Source organism: Bidens hawaiensis, unplaced genomic scaffold (genome assembly GCF_021521415.1).
Source record: "Bidens hawaiensis isolate Kalapana, Puna unplaced genomic scaffold, B.hawaiensis_p1.1 tig00024643_1, whole genome shotgun sequence".
Taxonomy (NCBI): domain Eukaryota; kingdom Viridiplantae; phylum Streptophyta; class Magnoliopsida; order Asterales; family Asteraceae; genus Bidens; species Bidens hawaiensis.
The window spans coordinates 155,461-174,481 of record NW_027493900.1 but is presented as its reverse complement, the minus strand read 5'-3'; the positions used below and the strand labels follow the sequence as shown (position 1 = coordinate 174,481).

The 19,021-nt window shown below is 37.1% G+C and overlaps 1 protein-coding gene across 1 annotated transcript; it reads left to right on the top strand.

The window, feature by feature from the left end:
• The first annotated feature begins 6,823 nt into the window (after positions 1–6,823).
• Positions 6,824–18,246, top strand: LOC143569750 (vesicle-associated protein 2-1-like). The gene is made up of 7 exons (XM_077055584.1): positions 6,824–6,943; positions 7,586–7,656; positions 7,753–7,834; positions 8,069–8,184; positions 8,288–8,401; positions 8,590–8,664; positions 17,839–18,246. Exons 1-7 carry the CDS (start codon positions 6,889–6,891, stop codon positions 18,001–18,003), a joined length of 678 nt encoding a protein of 225 aa, XP_076911699.1. The 5' UTR covers positions 6,824–6,888; the 3' UTR covers positions 18,004–18,246.
• The last annotated feature ends 775 nt before the right edge of the window (positions 18,247–19,021 follow it).

Genomic DNA, 19,021 nt, shown 5'->3' with positions numbered 1-19,021 from the left:
ACAACAATCTTCTTTCTCAATTCATCTGTCTCGTGTAAAGATCGGTCCAAATGTTCCTCCTGTGACTGGGGAATGTCATTGGGATATCCGTAGCGGGGTGGTGGATCACGGTACCCCATCATGACAACGTCGAAATGATTCACTGGATCCGGATATGGAGAAGCAGTCACATCGGATTGGTAGTTGAAGAAAGCTTCGGCAGCCTCATTCTGCTCTCGGATTTCGTTTGCTTGATCTTCAACTGATGGAATCTTGCCCCTGGTATGGTGAGAAGCTTGATGATGCCCTGCCATTGAGTTCTTGTAGAAATTGCATGTAGGGGTCAACATAACCATAACTTGGTTTGATGAGAGAATGGTTCTTCTATCGGTGTTGTCACCTCATTCGGATTGTTGGGGTATTCTTCCTCTGAGTCTTCTTCCATTTCTTCTTCTTCCGGTTCCTCTTCCTCCGGTTCCTTTTCCTCCGGGGTCTCTTCCTCTGGGTCCTCTTCTTCCGGGTCCTCCTCTTCCATTAATTTGGCAGTCTCTTTTGATATTGCAGGCAGGTGAACTTTCTCGTATGGCATCATCACCCTCATTCTGGGTTTATGAGACGGCCCTTCTTTGTTGAGGCGGGAGTCGACATAATCCATAGAAGTTCCGGTATGCCACATTCGCTGATCAGAGTGGCATTGCATCCAGTCGGATGAGGGGATCTTGGTTCCTCCTTGATTGGTCGGTTGGAGAGGAAATCGTATGAAGGGTGAGGATTCTGTGGTAGATACGTCGGATCACCAGATGGGTAGTATGGCGGGACCTCAGATGGTTGATAGGTAGGAACCTCGGAAGGATGATACGTTGGTACTTCGAATGGTTGGTACATGGGTAAGCTTGACGGGTAGTAGCTTGAGTGCCTTGGTGCTTGGTATGTTTGATTTGGAGTGTTATCTAGATGGTAGATTGGACTTTGTTTAGTATCGGGGTATTGATTATGTTCCTCGTTGAAGAATGCTTTAAAGTAATCTTTACTCATGATATCTTTTGGGAATTTGTAGTATTTTCCTGCCCTTTTTACTTCACGATCATAATACTCCATTAAGTATGACATTTAAATTAGGTGGTTTAGAATGAGGAGAGGGAAAGAAATGGTTACTAGCCAATCTTATCCCTATTCAAATAAACAAGTAAAATATTTTCCTATGCTTGGATCGAAGCTTGGGTATTATCTTTTAATACCCAATTCGCTAAGATCGATGGATCTGATACCAACCTGTCACACCCCCATCTTAGGCCTAGGAGTGTGATCAACAGTTGGTACCACATTTGTAAATAAATCAGAGTTACGGTTTATTAGCCGAAGACTTTATAAAACATGTGGATTTAAGTTATAAATATTTACAATACAAAAGATGGAACGGAAGTTCCATTTACGTTTACTTGTTTATAAGTTTTACAAAACCATCATATTTAATATTTAAACAAAAATATCTGAGCCATCGGATTCTTAGCTTCTTCGCCTTCGCAAGCGCTATTCCTGATTACCTGCAAAATGTTAAGAAAAGACGTCAGCAACAAATGCCGGTGAATATGCTGACGCAAAAATATTTTCTTTTACTTAATCACCCCTCAAGACCACGTAAGTCTTGGCCCATCTTGGCTTAGGAATAATCAAGTTAAAACAATATCATTATAAACTCGAGTCTCTACACTGGGTCACCTCAGCAAAACACCGCAGCGTTTCGACATACTTAGGTACCATAAATATACACATGGTCAGTGTCACTCGAACGTACTTAGGTTCGGCCCATCATGGCTGGAGGTCGTGACCAAGCGTGGTGCGACGTGCCCACCACATTTTACCACATATGTAAGGATCCAGACAAACGTATACCACAGCCTGAGGGCTAGGCTTTTACTCTTATTTATAATGTTTTTAGAGACACTTAGTCTCATGTAAAGTTTTTCATATAACACGTTGACTCGTTTAAAAACAAGTTTGTAAAAGTGGGGGCGTATTTACCTTTTCAATTGGGATCGGCTTCAAACACCGTCCGTGGGTCTTTCCCATTCTATCTCGCACCTATAGTACGAGTATAACTTTTTGTTAGTCGGATATACAATCCGGCTTAAGACCTTTAGTCTTGTTTTATAATCGCCACCTCGATTATTTATTCTTTACTTTAAAACATTTAGTTAAAAAAAAGTAATATTCATAAACCTTTAGTTTATTTATAAAACCCTATGTTTCTTTTTCTTTAAGAAACGTATTCTTTTCTTTATTATTTAAGAATACTCATTATTACTTAAATAATATTTATAACAAAGAATCATCATACGCACATATATATTCATATATATATATATATATACTAGTTTGAGGCCCGTGTATTACACGAGTAATTGATGAAAAATTTAAACTTTAACTATTAAGTGAAATTCATTCAGCAAATTGATAAAACACCGTCCGTGGGTCTTTCCCTTGCTACCTCGCACCTATAGTACGAATATAACTTTTTGTTAGTCGGATATACAATCCAGCTTAATACCTTTAGTCTTGTTTTATAATCGCCACCTCGATTATTTATTCTTTACTTTAAAACATTTAGTTAAAAAAAGTAATATTCATAAACCTTTAGTTTATTTATAAAACCCTATGTTTCTTTTTCTTTAAGAAACGTATTCTTTTCTTTATTATTTAAGAATACTCATTATTACTTAAATAATATTTATAACAAAGAATCATCATACACACATATATATTCATATATATATATATGTTTAAGTTTAAGAAAGAAATCAAGTTATTACGAGAAGTGTAAGAAATCAATTCAGTCAATCGGAAATTTTCTCTTCTTTTTCCTTTTTAATTAAATATAGGGTTAAAATGGTAAAATTGCATAAGAATTTTATATGGAAACTGTTTTATTAATATGTTTGGAAGTTTTCAATATACTCTTTTATTAATATATTTAATATTTAAATCAAAAGAAAACATTACGTCAAAATAAATCGTTAGTATGCTGGCATTATTTTATTTGATCAAGCACCTCAAATCATTAATATTTATCCCTTTGTTAATATATTATTTAGTTATTTAAAATTTTAAAACAAATAGTACAAGATAACATTATATGATCTTTTTTCTTAGTTTCCCGATCTCATTTTATTTTGATTTTAATATGAAATTTTACTTAAATAAAAGTTTATCAGTATTATGTTAGACTTCAAGATGAACTATTATCACAGAAAATAACATTCAGATCACCTTTTTTTTCTTTTTTTAATTTCTTTATGTTTTAATTAAGTTTAAAAACATAAAAATTATATATTGGTATTCACATACACATAACTTATATTCGCCTAAATAGATTGTTAGTTCATTTTATTTTGACATACACGTAACTAATATTCACCTACACATAACTCATATTTGCTTGAACAAATTGTTAGTTCATTTTATTTTCCCCTACACGCAATTAATATTCATCTACACATAACTTATATTCGCCCAAACAAGTTGTAAGTTCATTTTATTTCACCTACACGTAACTAGTATTCACCTACACATAACTCATATTCGCCTAAACAAATTGTTAGTTTTCAATTTATTTTCACCTACATGTTTCTAATATTTGCCTACACATAACTCATATTTTCCTACACAAATAAGATTAAGAGTTAATGGCCATTTTCGTCCCTGTGGTTTGCTACTTTCGCCGCTTCAGTCCAAAATTTTTAATTTTGTCAATTTTGTCCTCATAGTTTTAAATATTAGCCAATTACGTCCCATCCGTCTAACGGCATCCAGCTATGCCGTTAGTTTAAGGGTATTTTTGTCTTTCTCCTTTTAATTTTGAGTTAATGGTCATTTTAGTCCCTGTGGTTTAATATCTTTGCCAATTCAGTTCAAAGTTTGAAAATTTGTCAATTTAATGTTCAGTTTAATTCAGTTTTTTTTTTATTTTTTATGTTTTTTGTTTATAACCCTGAAGAGCATAATTCAAGCCCAAAACCATCGAGCAACCTCAAATACTGGTATGCATTTACTCTGTTGACAACAGTAATCCCCCCCTTATATTTAGTTTCTAGACATTTCCTAAAATCTTCTCCATGGTGGAATTAAATGGTAAAGTGGTCAAGGTAATTCCCTGAAACCGAATTATACAGAAAAAACTATAAATTGTTTTGTTGATTAATGTATAATAGTTGATTACGACCCAGATTTTCGTTATGATATGTTAATCTCTAAACCCTAAATATTATGCATTCATCAAAGAAACGATTTTAGTTTTTGCGTGCAATTCGGTTTCACATAATTGCTTTGACCACTTTACCATTGAATTCCACCATGGGGGAGAGTTTAGGAACCGTCTATAAACTAAATGCGAGAGGAGGGGGTATGATTACTGTTGTCGACAGAGTAAATGCAAACTTGTTTTGGGCTTGGATAATGCTCTCTAGGGTTGTAGAAAAAAAACTGACTTAAATTGAAAAAAATTCAAACTTTGGACTGAATTGGCAAAAGTATCAAACCACAGGGACGAAAATGACCAATAACTCAAAATAAAAAAAAGAAAGACAAAAATAGCCTTAAACTAACGGCATAGCTGGATGCCGTTAGACGGATAGGACGTAATTGGCTAATATTTAAAACTATGAGGACTAAATTGACAAAAATACAAATTTTGGACTGAAGTGGCGAAAGTAGCAAACCACAGGGACGAAAATGGCCATTAACTCTAAGATTAAAATAAATAATTAGAATTCATATAGATGATTATGTTACTTGTGTAGGTGAACTCATTACTACTCACATTCACAATGCAATATCCCTACACAATAAAATAATCCTACACTCCAAACGTATTAAAATAATCCCTACAAAATCCCTACACAACCTGGAAAAAGGTTAAATGTTTCTTACACAGTTTACATATAGACATGCATACATTTTAGGTTGAAAGTCCATATGTGTAGGTTAGAATTTTCATAAAACTTAAAAAATGTATATATTTAGAAAATTCCATAAGTGCATCATGAGAAAATAAAATTATCTTAAATCAAATTAAACATTTTTTCAACAATCTACTAATATTTTCAATAATTTGAATTTATTAAATCAAGTTACTCAAATAACGAGATTATTATTTATCTTTAATTTTATCTCAAAGTAAATAATATTAAGAATTCAAATATAAATTCATAAAGAAGATGTTTGAACATGAGATTGAATTTTATGTAGAGAATTTTTAGAAGTTGAAACAAATTACTGATTGTTTATGTTTCCTATTATAGATTATCTACACTCTTTCCTTCGTCACCTTCTTTTAAACGAAACTTCTCCACACCTTGACACGCTTTACGAGACACCAACACTTCTTGAAAGAAACGTCGGAACGTCAGGATGGTATCACCTACTTTATATGAACGTCAGCGGGTAGTGACACGAATATCGAGGTATGTCGGTATTTGGGTGCAGAAATCAAGGAATTATGGCACGGACTTCGACGTAATCGATAATATGGTTTCTTAGGTGAAGAGAGATGTTAGAGAGAGAGTTAAATGTGTGAATTTTGGTGTGTTGATGGCTGAACCCGTGGCCTTCTATTTATAGGCAAATCTTGGAGCCCGTCGCGGTACGCGGCGGCCTCCTTGGCAAGCCCGTCACGTATCGCGACGTAGGCTGCCTGAGTCATCACGTAGACCTGCCATGTGGCGACACGTGGCAGGCGTTGTGCCGCGTGGCGGCACGTGGCAGACGCGTTGCCACGTGGTGACACGTGACGACATACCATGCCACGTGTCACGATGTGTCAGGTATGTCATCGCGGTATGCGAAGGCCTTGTTTCTAAGGCTGTCGCGTATCGCAATCTGCCAAGAAATCAGATTTTTTATTTTAGACCTTGGAGTTTGAAAATTGACAGAGTTGGTCCCTTGACTTTGTAAATTGACATTTTTGGCTTGAATTTTCCGTGATGTTACACATGCATTTATTAGTTTATACAATTTCATCTTTTTAGTAATATTTTATATTAATAAGGGCATACTGGTTATTTAAAATGAACTTATAGATCACATAGTGTAAGAAATGTAAATTGTTGCAAACCCCTTCGTTGTAAAAGGTTTTGTGAAAGTTATTAAAGATTAATGACTGGGACTACAATTTACTTTAATAGTTACAGTAAATGATGTAAAGTACCACTTACTTTAATATACCTAACTTTTTCGAACTACCATTTGAATCGCTGATGACACTTACACACCCGATCATCTTCATTCTATTCTTAGGGAAAAACCCGCCACATGTAAGAAACCCCTGACCCAACATGAAACCCGTTATCATTTTTTTTTTATCACAAATGGAACTTGATCCTAAAATATCCATCATTTTAAATTGAAGTATTCAAAACGTAGAGGGCATAAACAAATAAAGTGAAAGTCTAAAGACACCAGAGTTATACTCCAGGGACTGTTGGTGTAAATAACTGCCTTCAATTCGTACCTTCCGATCCCACAACAATGAACACCTTTGTCATACGTACACACACTGGATTCCAATTCCGACGGTTGTGCTCTGTTTTCTCCACCACCACAATCAACCACCACGCCACGTGTTGGTACCAAATTGAATCCTCATTTTGATCCTCATTTATCGCGTTGTCTTTACATCATAACAGCTAATTCCACGACCCTAAATATTTCAATTTCAATTCCTTTCTTTCTCGGATCTAGCCCACTCTTTTCTTTACATTTTCCATATTTCAATTCATGTTCTAAACTGATACCTTCCGTTTTCATTTCACGGATGATAGATTACATTATTATTATTATTATTATTATTATTATTATTGTTAATCATCATTATTATTATTAGACTTTAATCGTTTGCTTTATTTATTATTATTAATGGCTAGCGGCAACAAATTAGTCTCCGTTGATCCCGAAGAGCTCAGGTTTCCATGTAAGCGTGATTTTTTATATAATTTATGTTATTCATAAACTTTTAGTTTCTGTTATTTGTTTTGTATATTGTAGGAAAGAATGAGTGATATATTATTGCATTATGTTGAATTATTTGGAGATCTATTTCTGATGAATGATCTGTTGTAAAATTTATGCAAATGAATATGAATTAGGAGATTAGATATAATATTAATAACAACATTTTCCCCAAATATAGAGGATATTATGTGGAAATGTCATGATACTTTCATGTTGCGGTGGTAATAATGAGGGGTGAAAGCTGCATCGTGACATTTTGTTCATAATCGTCAATCATATACTCGTCTCGTGAATAGAGGAAACTTAATAAAAGCTAATTGCAATATATGATTTAACTTTTAATTACAGTTTTAGGTTGAGTGCATGATACAAGGACCAATGTAATGCATGTTTGAGGTTAACATGAGGCTTAATTGGTCATTTGGTCATATTCTGTTTGGTAGCAAAGTTTACATGTTAAGTTCCTTTTTTTCAACTGAGTTATCTACATTATCTGAATTTTTAATGGCGTGGCTTTAACATGCTAGAGATTAAGCAAACAGTAATTTTAGTCATTAGTTACATATCTTTCTTATCATTTATTTTTCTCATATTTCAACAGTTGAACTGGAGAAACCGAGCCTCTGTGATTTAAAACTTTCTAACTCCACAGACAAGAATGTTGCCTTTAAGGTATGCTTTTCAATTCTTAAATATTTAGGTGTAATAACTTTCTTCATGGTGTACTCACACACAAAATTTTTGTACCATTTTCTTGTTTTATGCTAGGTCAAAACTACTTCGCCCAAGAAATACTTTGTGCGCCCAAATACTGGCATTATACAGCCCCGGGGTTCATGTATCATAAGAGGTAAATTATGGAGTCAGGCTTATATCTTATTGAGACTATCTAAGTTTTGAGTGAAAAGATAAACTAGTTTACATCTTGATCTTCTTTATATTGAGTAAGAACAGCAATTAAACAGTTAAGAGTATCAGTACATTATCTAAAACTAATAGTCAAAAGTGTTATATAATCGATTCCCATCATGTTTTATAAGTTCACTACATGTCTTCTAACTTCAACTTATTCATATATATTTAGTTACCCTTCAAGCTCAACTTGAGTACCCTCCAGATATGCAATGCAAAGATAAATTTCTCTTACAATGCACCTCAGTCTCACCAGAAACTGATAGTGAAAATCTTCCACAAAGCACTGTAAGAATAGTAGAATATATATTATATTTCAGTCACTTTAAGTTTCATTAAAAAGATTAATAACGATTAGGAGTTATTAATATATTTTGCTTGTTTCATCCAGTTTAGCAAGGAACCTGGTAAGCAACTCGAGGAATGCAAGCTTAAGGTTGTTTATATTCCTCGCAATAATCCGGGAAATTCAGACGATAGTAAACAAAACTCTGATCCAAGCTCTGTGAGTTCATTAACAGTTTTTGTTCCGCTTGATTGTTCATTTTATTTGACTGTATCTTTGCTGACTTCAAATTGGTTCTGTATTGAACTACCATCTATATACATACAATATATATGTATATATCACACAGATACATATATGCAGACCAGATTATGATTATTGAGTTATTTTTGCTCCTTTGAATACAGAATCCAGCAGTTCAGGCCGCAAAAGCCGCTAGGGATTCAGCTATAAAAGAAACAAACCAGCTGCAACAGGAACTGGTACATTTACTTTTTACCCTCACAATAGTTGGTTACTTTCTACCATCCTTAAAAACGAGTCTACATTTGAATCAATTTTGAAGTATCAAACAATTTACTTGGGGGTTTTAACCCAATGAATCTTTTGATATCATGCCCTAAGGTTTAAATTATATAACCCTTTCAGTTCCTGTCTTCCTGTTACGTATGAAATAGTACAGGGACCTAATTGTCATTGTTTGATAGTTTGAGGACTGATTGTAGATGGTATGATTCTGCAATTAGGTCGTTAGGTTAGTTAGCGATCGAATGTATAAACAGAGAGCCTAACGGAATAAACGGATTATTGTTGTGGTGACCTAATTCTTGTGTTTCTCTTCCTATACTCTCTCTCTCTACCATTTTCAATCGTATCAATTGGTATCAAAGCTTATGATTCTCGGCCATTGTTATCAATTTGATCAGTTTATCACCAAATCTTTGTAATTGATCATTGTTTCTATCAATTCCTTTCCAAATTCGTTTCAATTCAAGCCGGAATTGAACAATTGTTGATCAATTTCTTCTGATTCCTTTCAGTTCATTCAGAATTGAATCTGTTCTTGCCGGAATTTCTCGCCGGAGTTCTGCTGTCTTCCTTTCCGTTCCAAATTCTTGTTGAAATTCGTTCTAATCTGCTATGACAACTACAAGAAGCCAGGCAGAGATTGATAAAACTGTTCGGGAACATTCCAACATGCTAGTGAAATTTGGGGTTTTCATGGAGAAAACTGAGCATTCAATTGAAGAATCCCGTCAATCTTTTGCTGAAAGCAGACAGATGCTCGACACGATTAATCATGCAATTGGTAATTCCTCTACCAATACTGGTGTGAATTCAGAACTGAACAATACTTCTCAATTCAATTCTAATTCTCGAACTGAAAGATTGTTCCGATTGGGGAAGATTGAATTCCCTAAATTTGATGGTATTGAAGATGTAGAAGACTGGATTTCTAAATGTGAACACTTCTTTGATGTTGATGAAACACCAGAGAACTACAAGGTTCGGTATGCAGTAATCAATTTAGAGGGAAAGGCGATGAAATGGCACAACAATTTCATTAAGAGACCAATTGCTACTGTTGGTTGGTCAGAGTATTCAAGAACCATAATAGACAGATTCTCAACAACCCTATTTCAAGATGGTATGGGTATTCTAACTTCTACAATTCAAACCGGTACATTAGAAGATTACTGTGATCGTTTTGATGAAAACCTTTTAAGAGTCAATATTGCTGAGGAATATGCTATTAGTATTTTCCTAAAGGGGTTGAAACCTGAGATCAGTGGTATTGTTAGAGTTCTAGATCCAAAAACCATGAGACAAGCTTATATGTTAGCCAAAAACAAAATGTGGCCATCGCTAATATGCCTAAATCTCACTTCACTAGAAACTACTCTCATAATACCAATATACTTAACCCTACACCCATATCTTCAGTCAAACCACCTGTTCATACTTCACATTTACCATTACTTCCTACACCCAATACTACCCAAAAGAATAATAATACTAGAAGATTAACAAATAAGGAGATGGAAATTAAGAGATCAAAAGGGGAGTGCTTCTGGTGCAATGACAAATTTACCCCTGCCCATAAATGCACTAATAAACAGATTTATGTCATCGAACTCTATGGGGATGACGAAGAGATTATTCCTATCGTAGATAGTGATACTTGTGTCATTGATCAAATTGTTAATGACGCACCTTTGATTTCCATCCATGCATTAAATGGAGTTCCTTCTTACTCTACAATGCAAGTTGTGGGTAATATTGGAACTAAATCATTACAGATCTTAATAGATTCTGGTTCAACACATAATTTTGTGGATGAACAGTTGGCGATTAAGTTGAGGTGTCCAACTAAAACTATTAAAGGCATGAAAGTGGGAGTTGCCAATGGTACACAATTGGAATGTGTTAAGATGTGTCCCGAGTTTCAATGGCAAATGCAAGGGTTGTGGTTCAAAACTGATGTCTTAGTTCTTCCCATGGGAAATTATGATATGGTTCTGGGCATTCAATGGTTAATTCCTTTGGGCAATATTATTTGGAATTTTCAATAACTCACTATGCAATTCAAGGTTGGGGAAAAAATGTATCAGTTGAAGGGTAACAAGTCTAACTCCCTATCCTTATGTTCAACAGAATTTATGAATCAGTTGCTTTAACCTAATGATCAAGTAGTTCAGTCCCAGTTGTTCAGTCTGCAAATGGAAGACAAGGATGGTCAATTTCAGCACAAAGCCATGGTGTCAAAGGAGGTTGAACATGTAGATGTTACACTGTTGTTAAAAGAATTTGAAGATGTGTTTCGAACACCTTCTACCCTTCCTCCTGCCAGACCCTTTAATCATAGAGTATTATTGAAGGATGAGAATGTGGTGATCAATCAAAAACCTTATAGGTACCAGGCAGCTCAAAAAGATGTGATTGAGAAAATGACCAAAGAGTTGTTGGATACTGGGGTTATTCGGGGAAGTTCCAGTCCCTTTGCAGCTCCGGTTGTTCTTGTAAAAAAAAAAGGATGGAAGTTGGAGGATGTGCATAGATTATAGGAAACTGAATGATGCCACTATAAAAAACAGTTATCCAATCCCTCTTATTGATGAATTATTAGATGAACTGGGTGGTGCTTCAATTTTCTCAAAGCTGGATCTTAGGTCTGGGTATCATCAGATCAGAATGTTTGCTGATGACGTGCATAAGACTGCCTTCAGAACTCATGAAGGGCACTTTGAATTTCTGGTAATGCCCTTTGGGTTAACTAATGCCCCAGCTACATTCCAATCTCTTATGAACCATACCTTTAAGGAGTTATTAAGGAAATCAGTTTTAGTTTTCTTTGATATATTGATCTTTAGTAAAAGTTTGGATCAACATGTGATTCATCTAAGAGAAGTCTTGGAGTTATTGAGAATGAATCAGTTGTATGCTAGACTCTCAAAATGTTCCTTCGGAGGTCACTCTGGAATATTTAGGTCACATCATCTCAAGTAAGGGTGTAGCTACTGATCCTAAGAAGGTGGAGGCTATTCAACAATGGCCTGTACCCACTACTATCAAACAACTAAGGATTTTTGGGTTTATCGGGATACTACAGGTGGTTTATTAGATCTTATGGAATATTAGCTAAGCCTCTTACTAATTTGTTGAAGAAAGATGCTTTCAACTGGTCTATGGAGGCAACTTTAGCTTTTAATCAATTAAAGCAGGCTGTTTGTTCACCTCCGGTTTTGGCTTTACCTAATTTCTCCAAACCATTTGTTTTAGAAACTGATGCTTCATCTATGGGCATTGGTGCAGTTTTAATGCAAGATCAACATCCTTTGGCGTTTATTAGTAAAGCCTTATCTCCAAGACAACAATCCCTCTCTGTTTATGAAAAAGAACTCCTAGCCATTATCTTTGCAGTCAAACATTGGCACCACTACCTGTCCTCAGGTCACTTTATCATTAAGAGTGATCAAAAAAGCCTTAAGTACCTACTAGAACAGAAGCTCACAACTCCTCTACAGCATGTGTGGCTGTCCAAACTTATGGGATATGACTATGAGATTGTTTACAAGAAAGGATCCGAGAATAAAGTGGCTGATGCTCTTTCAAGGGTACAGGGAGGGACCTTGTTTGAAATGACATTATCCACTTTGGATAGTAATTTGTTGGATAAGATCAAAGACTCTTGGAAATCTGACCCACAAATTCAAGAAAAGATTTAAAAGTTAGTTGCAGGTACCAAGGTTGGTTCTTACAATTGGGATGGCCACCTTTTCACGAAAGATAGCAGGTTGGTAGTTGGTAAGGATGTTACCTTACAGAATGATATAATTTTACTTTGTCACAATTCTGCTTTGGGGGGTCATTCGGGTATTCATGTCACTGTACAAAGGCTCAAAAATTTGTTTAAATGGAAGGGTATGCTTAAGCAAGTGAGGCAATTAATTAGACAATGTGAAATTTGTCAAAGGGTGAAAAATGAGAATGTGGCATCACCTGGATTATTGCAGCCATTACCTATACCAAAGTATGTCTTTTCTGACATTTCAATGGATTTTGTGGGAGGGTTTCCTAAAGTCCAAGGGAAAGACACTATTTTTGTAATTGTAGACAGGCTCACTAAATATGCTCACTTTATTCCATTGGGGCATCCCTATTCAGCTGCAACAGTTGCTCAAGTGTTCTTGGATCAGGTATTCAAGTTACATGGTTGGCCTCAAACCATAGTATCTGACAGAGATCCTTTGTTTTTGAGCAATTTTTGGAAAGAATTCACCAGATTACAGGGTGTACAGTTAGCCATGTCTACGGCCTACCATCCTCAATCTGATGGGCAGACCGAAGTGGTAAACAGGTGTATCGAATCTTATTTGAGATGTATGACACTAAGCACTAATACTTCTTGGCTCAAATGGGTATCTCTTGCTGAATGGTGGTACAACACCAATTTCCATTCAGCAATCAAGATGACACCTTTTCAAGCCCTTTATGGGTATAAACCACCAATCTTTATTCCTTATATTCATTGGGACTGCTAGGTAGAAGCTGTGGATCAGTTGTTTTGTGAAAGGGAAACTGCAATTAAAGAGCTTAAGCAGTCTTTAAATAGGGCTCAAAATAGGATGAAGCAAATGGCAGATAAAAACAGGAGTGAAAGAGAATTTGATGTGGGAAATTGGGTCTTCCTCAAGTTACATCCATATTGCCAAAATTCCTTAAAACCAACTAAGTCTAACAAGCTCAGTCCTAAATACTATGGCCTATTTCTCATTTTAGAACGAGTAGGGAAAGTGGCTTACAGATTGGACTTACCTGCTGAAGCACAGTTGCATCCGACCTTCCATGTCTCCTTATTGAAGCTTGCTAAAGGACCAATTTCAACAATTATGCCCATTCTGATACAACCGAGGTTTCTTTATACACCCGCTAGTGTCATAGATAAGCGAGTGAGAAAGAAGAAGAATCGAATGGGTGTGGAAGTTTTAGTTCGTTGGAAAGATTTATCTGTGACTGATGCCACCTAGGAAGATTTGGAAGAATTAAAGTGCAGATTTCCTGAATTCAAATTTGATGGTTGACTTGTATTTTGAGGTCAAAATCTTTTTGGAAAAGGGAGTATTGTTACGTATGAAATAGTACAAGGACCTAATTGTCATTGTTTGATAGTTTGAGGACTGATTGTAGATGGTATGATTCTGTAATCAGGTCGTTAGGTTAGTTAGCGATCGAATGTATAAACAGAGAGCCTAACGGAATAAACGGATTTTTGTTGTGGTGACCTAATTCTTGTGTTTCTCTTCCTATACTCTCTCTCTCTACCATTTTCAATCGTATCACTTCCTGATGCCATCCCCATCCATTTTTTTTCTGATAAACAGAAGGGCAATTCAGTCATTCTATACCCAAGGATTGTCTCTGACTTTTGCAAACTATGAAGTCCAATTAATAGTCTTAGGGCTATGTATGTAATATAGTTAAATAGTCTTCATAGAATGACTAAATTGCCCTTCTTTTTAACAGGAAATGACTGAATTATAGTGCTTAGGTGTAAATTGATTAAATTTCCCTTCTATTTAACATAAAAATTGGATGGGGTTAGCACGAGGGACTGAAAGTGTTAGGATTAAACGCACACACGAAACCGAACACGACACGAAAGCAATAAACGAACACGAGGATTTAACGTGGTTCGGTCTAAACTGACCTACGTCCACGGGTGGCAACTAGGTATTTCTTTATTGAGTGACAAATATTACAAGTACATAATGTTGTTTATATAGAGACTGAACTAGGGTTAGTAAATTATTATGCAAGAAATCTAAACCGGGCCGGGCTTGGGCCCGACCGCCCACACCCGTCTCCTCTTTTGACTTCATATAATAAACCGGGCCAACAAGGCCTACGAACCCAACAATCTCCCACTCGGAGGCCTTGAGTACTCTCGTCTGCACTCCTGATTGTACTTCTGTAATCTGAACATTAAACTTCTTCTAGTTGCCACCGCCTTCTCATCAATTAACCTGAAGGCCCGTTGAAGCTCCCCGGAGCTCCAACACGTCAGTCACGGCTGAAACTGCCCCTGACCCATTCTCTGTCCCTACCGGCTCCCACTGTAACGAACTACCGGATCCTGAGATAACCTGAGAACAAACACTCTCCATATTCAGCAAGTAATTCATTCGAGAGACTTTTACAGCTGGAATACTGGTTTTCTTAATCCACTGTCGACCTGGAACTGTAACTGAAACACGACCTGTGCTCCCACTGTCACGATGTCCCCCAACTGATTTAACCTTCCTAGCTCGTTCATCCTGAATCTTCACTTTGGCTCTGGGTTTGTTACTTGCAAAACGAACCTTCTTCTGCCCACGAGATTCTGTGAACCGGACTTTGTCTTTCACCAAAACTGGATCCACTCCTTTCGGTGACATATCGACCATATACAACGAACCCATTTTCTTGCCACGAGCAACCACGAGATTCCCTTTGACTACTTTCCACTGCCCATTCCCGAACTTAACATCGTGCCCTTGGTCATCCAACTGCCCAACTGATATCAAACGTTTCTTCAAACTTGGAATAACCCTCACGTCTTTCAAAGTCCAAGAAGTACCGGCTGAAGTTATCAAATCAACGTCTCCCATACCCGTAACCTCTAAAATATCATCATTCGCTAGTCGAACCTTTCCAAAATCCCCAAATTTAAGATTCTTCATCGTTTCACTACAGTGAGTGGCATGAAACGATGCACCAGAATCCATCACCCAAGCATCAACGCTACTCTCAACACTACAAACCAAAGCCTCATCACTACTGACCCCGTCATCTGTGTCGTCTTCTGTAACGTTCACCTCTTTCTTACCATTCGGACACTGATTCCTGAAGTGTCCTTTCTCTTTACAACCCCAACATTCAATATCCTTACGAGTCTTAGACTGACTCCTCTTCCTGCTCCCACTGCCTCGCTGTTTTCCCCTACCTCTACCTTCTGTGACTAGCATATTGCCTGATGATTCACCTGAACTTCTGCGTCTTGAATCTTCTCCCAGAATCAGATCTCGAATCCCATCGAAAGTAATATTTGTAGACGAACTACAAACTGCAGTCACTGTTTGCGACCAACTGTCGGGCAAAGAGGATAATAACAAGAGGCCTTGAACTTCATCATCAAACTTAATGTCAACTGACACTAAGCGGGACAAGATCGAATTAAGATTATTGATATGAGTTGTAACTGACCCACCCTCTTTCATTCGAGTTGTCACTAGCTCTCTGATAAGATAGACCTTATTCGCTGCCGAAGGCTTCTCATACATGTTGGATAGTGCGTCCATCATACCACGGGCTGTGGTTTCTTTCATGACGTTAAACGCCACATCTTCCGACAACGACAAAGTAATACAAGCCCTAGCTTTCTTGTCTAACTTCTTCCAATCTGCTTCTGACAACTTTTCTGGTTTTTCATCCTCAAACACTACATCCAAGTCTTTCTGACAAAGTAGTGCCTCAATCTGCATCTTCCACCAACCGAACTTCTGTCCGTCAAACTTCTGTATCGAAACCTTTCCGTCTTCTGCCATGACAATGACTAAAACGAAAAACTGGATAAAAACAGAGACAGACACAACAATGGCACGAGCCTGAACTTAACGACTGTTCTACTGAACTCTGTTAAACAATCAACCTATTTATACGCAGCGGAATATCGAACTGAAAATCAGAAACCGAAACTTTAAACTGAAACGATAAACCTGACAAACGCGGTTGGCACTGGTTCTCCGTTTCTTTAACGCTTCTTCTGACTTGACAACGATTCTTCAATGAAAAATAGAATCCTGATTCAACTTGTTCTTGGTTCGGTTAGGCTGATCAGCGATAACAGGTAATCAGGCCGGCTTCACTGCTCGGCTACCACACTTATACTTCGACCACAAACCCGTAACGGCAGCTGGTTACTCAGTTCTGTCGGCTAGACTGCTCGACACGACTTTTAGCGGTTGATGCTTCTTGAATGACGATCGAACAAATCGGTAATAGGGTGGCGGCGCTACTGCCGGCAAACCCTAATCGAACTGATGACCAACAAGACGAACCCGGTGACCGCTGGGTTAATTTGGCGGCTGCCAAAAAACGAAACCCTAGATCAACCCTATCTTCTGCAACTCAAAAAACAACAAGCGTTGGCTTACGGTGGTGTAGGGCGGTGGACTGAACCCTAGTCGCGATCGTCGGGCTGGGTTTAGTGGCGGCGAAACAGCGGCGGCGTAAACCCTAACGACAATCGGAGAACCGTAGCGGCGGCGGAACCCTAGCGCAGTAGGGTGGCGGCGGCGGGAGGTTTGGCGGCGACTCGGCTGGTTCAACGTGTTCTTCGCGTGATCTGAACCTAAGCTCTGATACCACTTGTTAGGATTAAACGCACACACGAAACCGAACACGACACGAAAGCAATAAACGAACATGAGGATTTAACGTGGTTCGGTCTAAACTGACCTACGTCCACGGGTGGCAACTAGGTATTTCTTTATTGAGTGACAAATATTACAAGTACATAATGTTGTTTATATAGAGACTGAACTAGGGTTAGTAAATTATTATGCAAGAAATCTAAACCGGGCCGGGCTTGGGCCCGACCGCCCACACCCGTCTCCTCTTTTGACTTCATATAATAAACCGGGCCAACAAGGCCTACGAACCCAACAGAAAGGACTATAGATTTTAAACCTCAGGGCGTATGTCAATAGTAAAAAAGATTCCTTTTCGGACTGAAGGTGTTAAACGGGCCAAACCACATGGACCAAAGGCATAATTTACTCTAAAATTTATAAAATGATAAAGATGGTTTCTGAATATACATGACTGCATATTTTCAAAAAAGTGAAGAATAAATATAAAGGTTAAACGGCTGGTTTTGCTTACACGGTCGGTTCCTGCTAAACAGACAAACCAAACCGTATAAATCCTAAACTGACTAATGACTTGCCTAAGGTTGGCCAGTCTGATCGGTTTCAACTGTTTATGAACACCCCTCCTTACAAGTTGCCATTATAATATCAGAACATAAGAGAATCACTTCAGCTTGAGTTGATGATCTTTGGAAATTTATTAAATCATTAACACTAAACATTCATTTATGTTTTATCTACTCTTAGGATACGCTAAAGAAAAGGAGCCACGGCAACAGTTCTGGATTCTCAATGAAACTTGCAATAGCTGCCGGAGTGATTGGGATAATAGTGGGGTTGGCTATAAAGATGGTTCTAGGTTCATCACCAACACCACCCATACCCGTACCAACAGTTGAGGTAGCAGAATAATTCGGTTCGAAGTATAAAAATCTATTAACGATGATTCTTTTGTTCATTTTGTTAAGTAAATTTGTCTATGTCCAAAGCTGATGATGGCTTTGTGTTGTGTTGTTTGTTTTATTCCTTGCCTTTGTACATTTGAACATTGAACTTTGTTTATTTTGTTGGTTCTTTTATCAACAAGTATATGTCTATTATGCTAAAGTTATGTATTCTCACCTTGTTCCTTATTCTACTATTATCAATATTTTAGTCATAGGTTGTGTAAAGTGCAATAGTTTTCTTAAAAGTTAACTAAAATCATGTTCATATTTAAATACTCAATCTTTAAATTAGGATTATTAGGTTAAAGATTTTAATCTGAAATTAGGATTTACCATGTGCTGGTTAGGTTATGGTACGTATAAACCGGTGTTTTAGCTTTTAGATTTTACAACCGATCAATTTTGGTTACGAATGGTTAAGGTTTTCGGTTATAAGGAAAAGTGGTTCAGTTAGACCACCTCAAATGGTTTGTTTGCTTTTTTTTTTAAAGAAATCCGTGGTCTTTACGGGACCAACGTGGAGGAGAGAAAAAAAGAGCACGTTCTTGTGGTTATGTTCAGTACGTGTAACAGATGCTTTAGCATTTAGATTCCACAACCGATCAATTTTGGTTGGTCCAGGTTTTCGGTTTATAAGAAGAAGTGGTTTAGTTAGAGCACCTCTAGTGACTTGTTTTTGTTTTAAAGAAATCTGTGGTCTTTATTGGACCCATGTGGAGGAGTGAAGAAAAATGATACGTCCGGTGCACGTTCTTACAATCATGTTGGGCAATGCCAACCTGACAACCATATGTGGAAAGCCAGTAGGGTTGCTCTTAATTCATTTAATCGTCAGTTCTAGACTTTAGTAAATTTGAATAAGTTCCAGTATATAAATATATCCCATAGGTTTCGGAATCGGTACCGGTATCATCCCGAGCTCATCCATCCCTAGGCGGATATGCGTACTTTAAAAGTACAAGGGTGAACTAACAATAAAAGAA

Excerpts from the sequence above, each read along its gene's own strand:
- LOC143569750 (XM_077055584.1), top strand. The coding sequence starts at position 6,889 with ATGGCTAGCGGCAACAAATTAGTCTCCGTTGATCCCGAAGAGCTCAGG. Across the intron at positions 7,835-8,068 it reads GGGTTCATGTATCATAAGAG|TTACCCTTCAAGCTCAACTT; the intron begins GTAAATTATGGA and ends ATATATATTTAG. Across the intron at positions 8,185-8,287 it reads AAAATCTTCCACAAAGCACT|TTTAGCAAGGAACCTGGTAA; the intron begins GTAAGAATAGTA and ends TGTTTCATCCAG.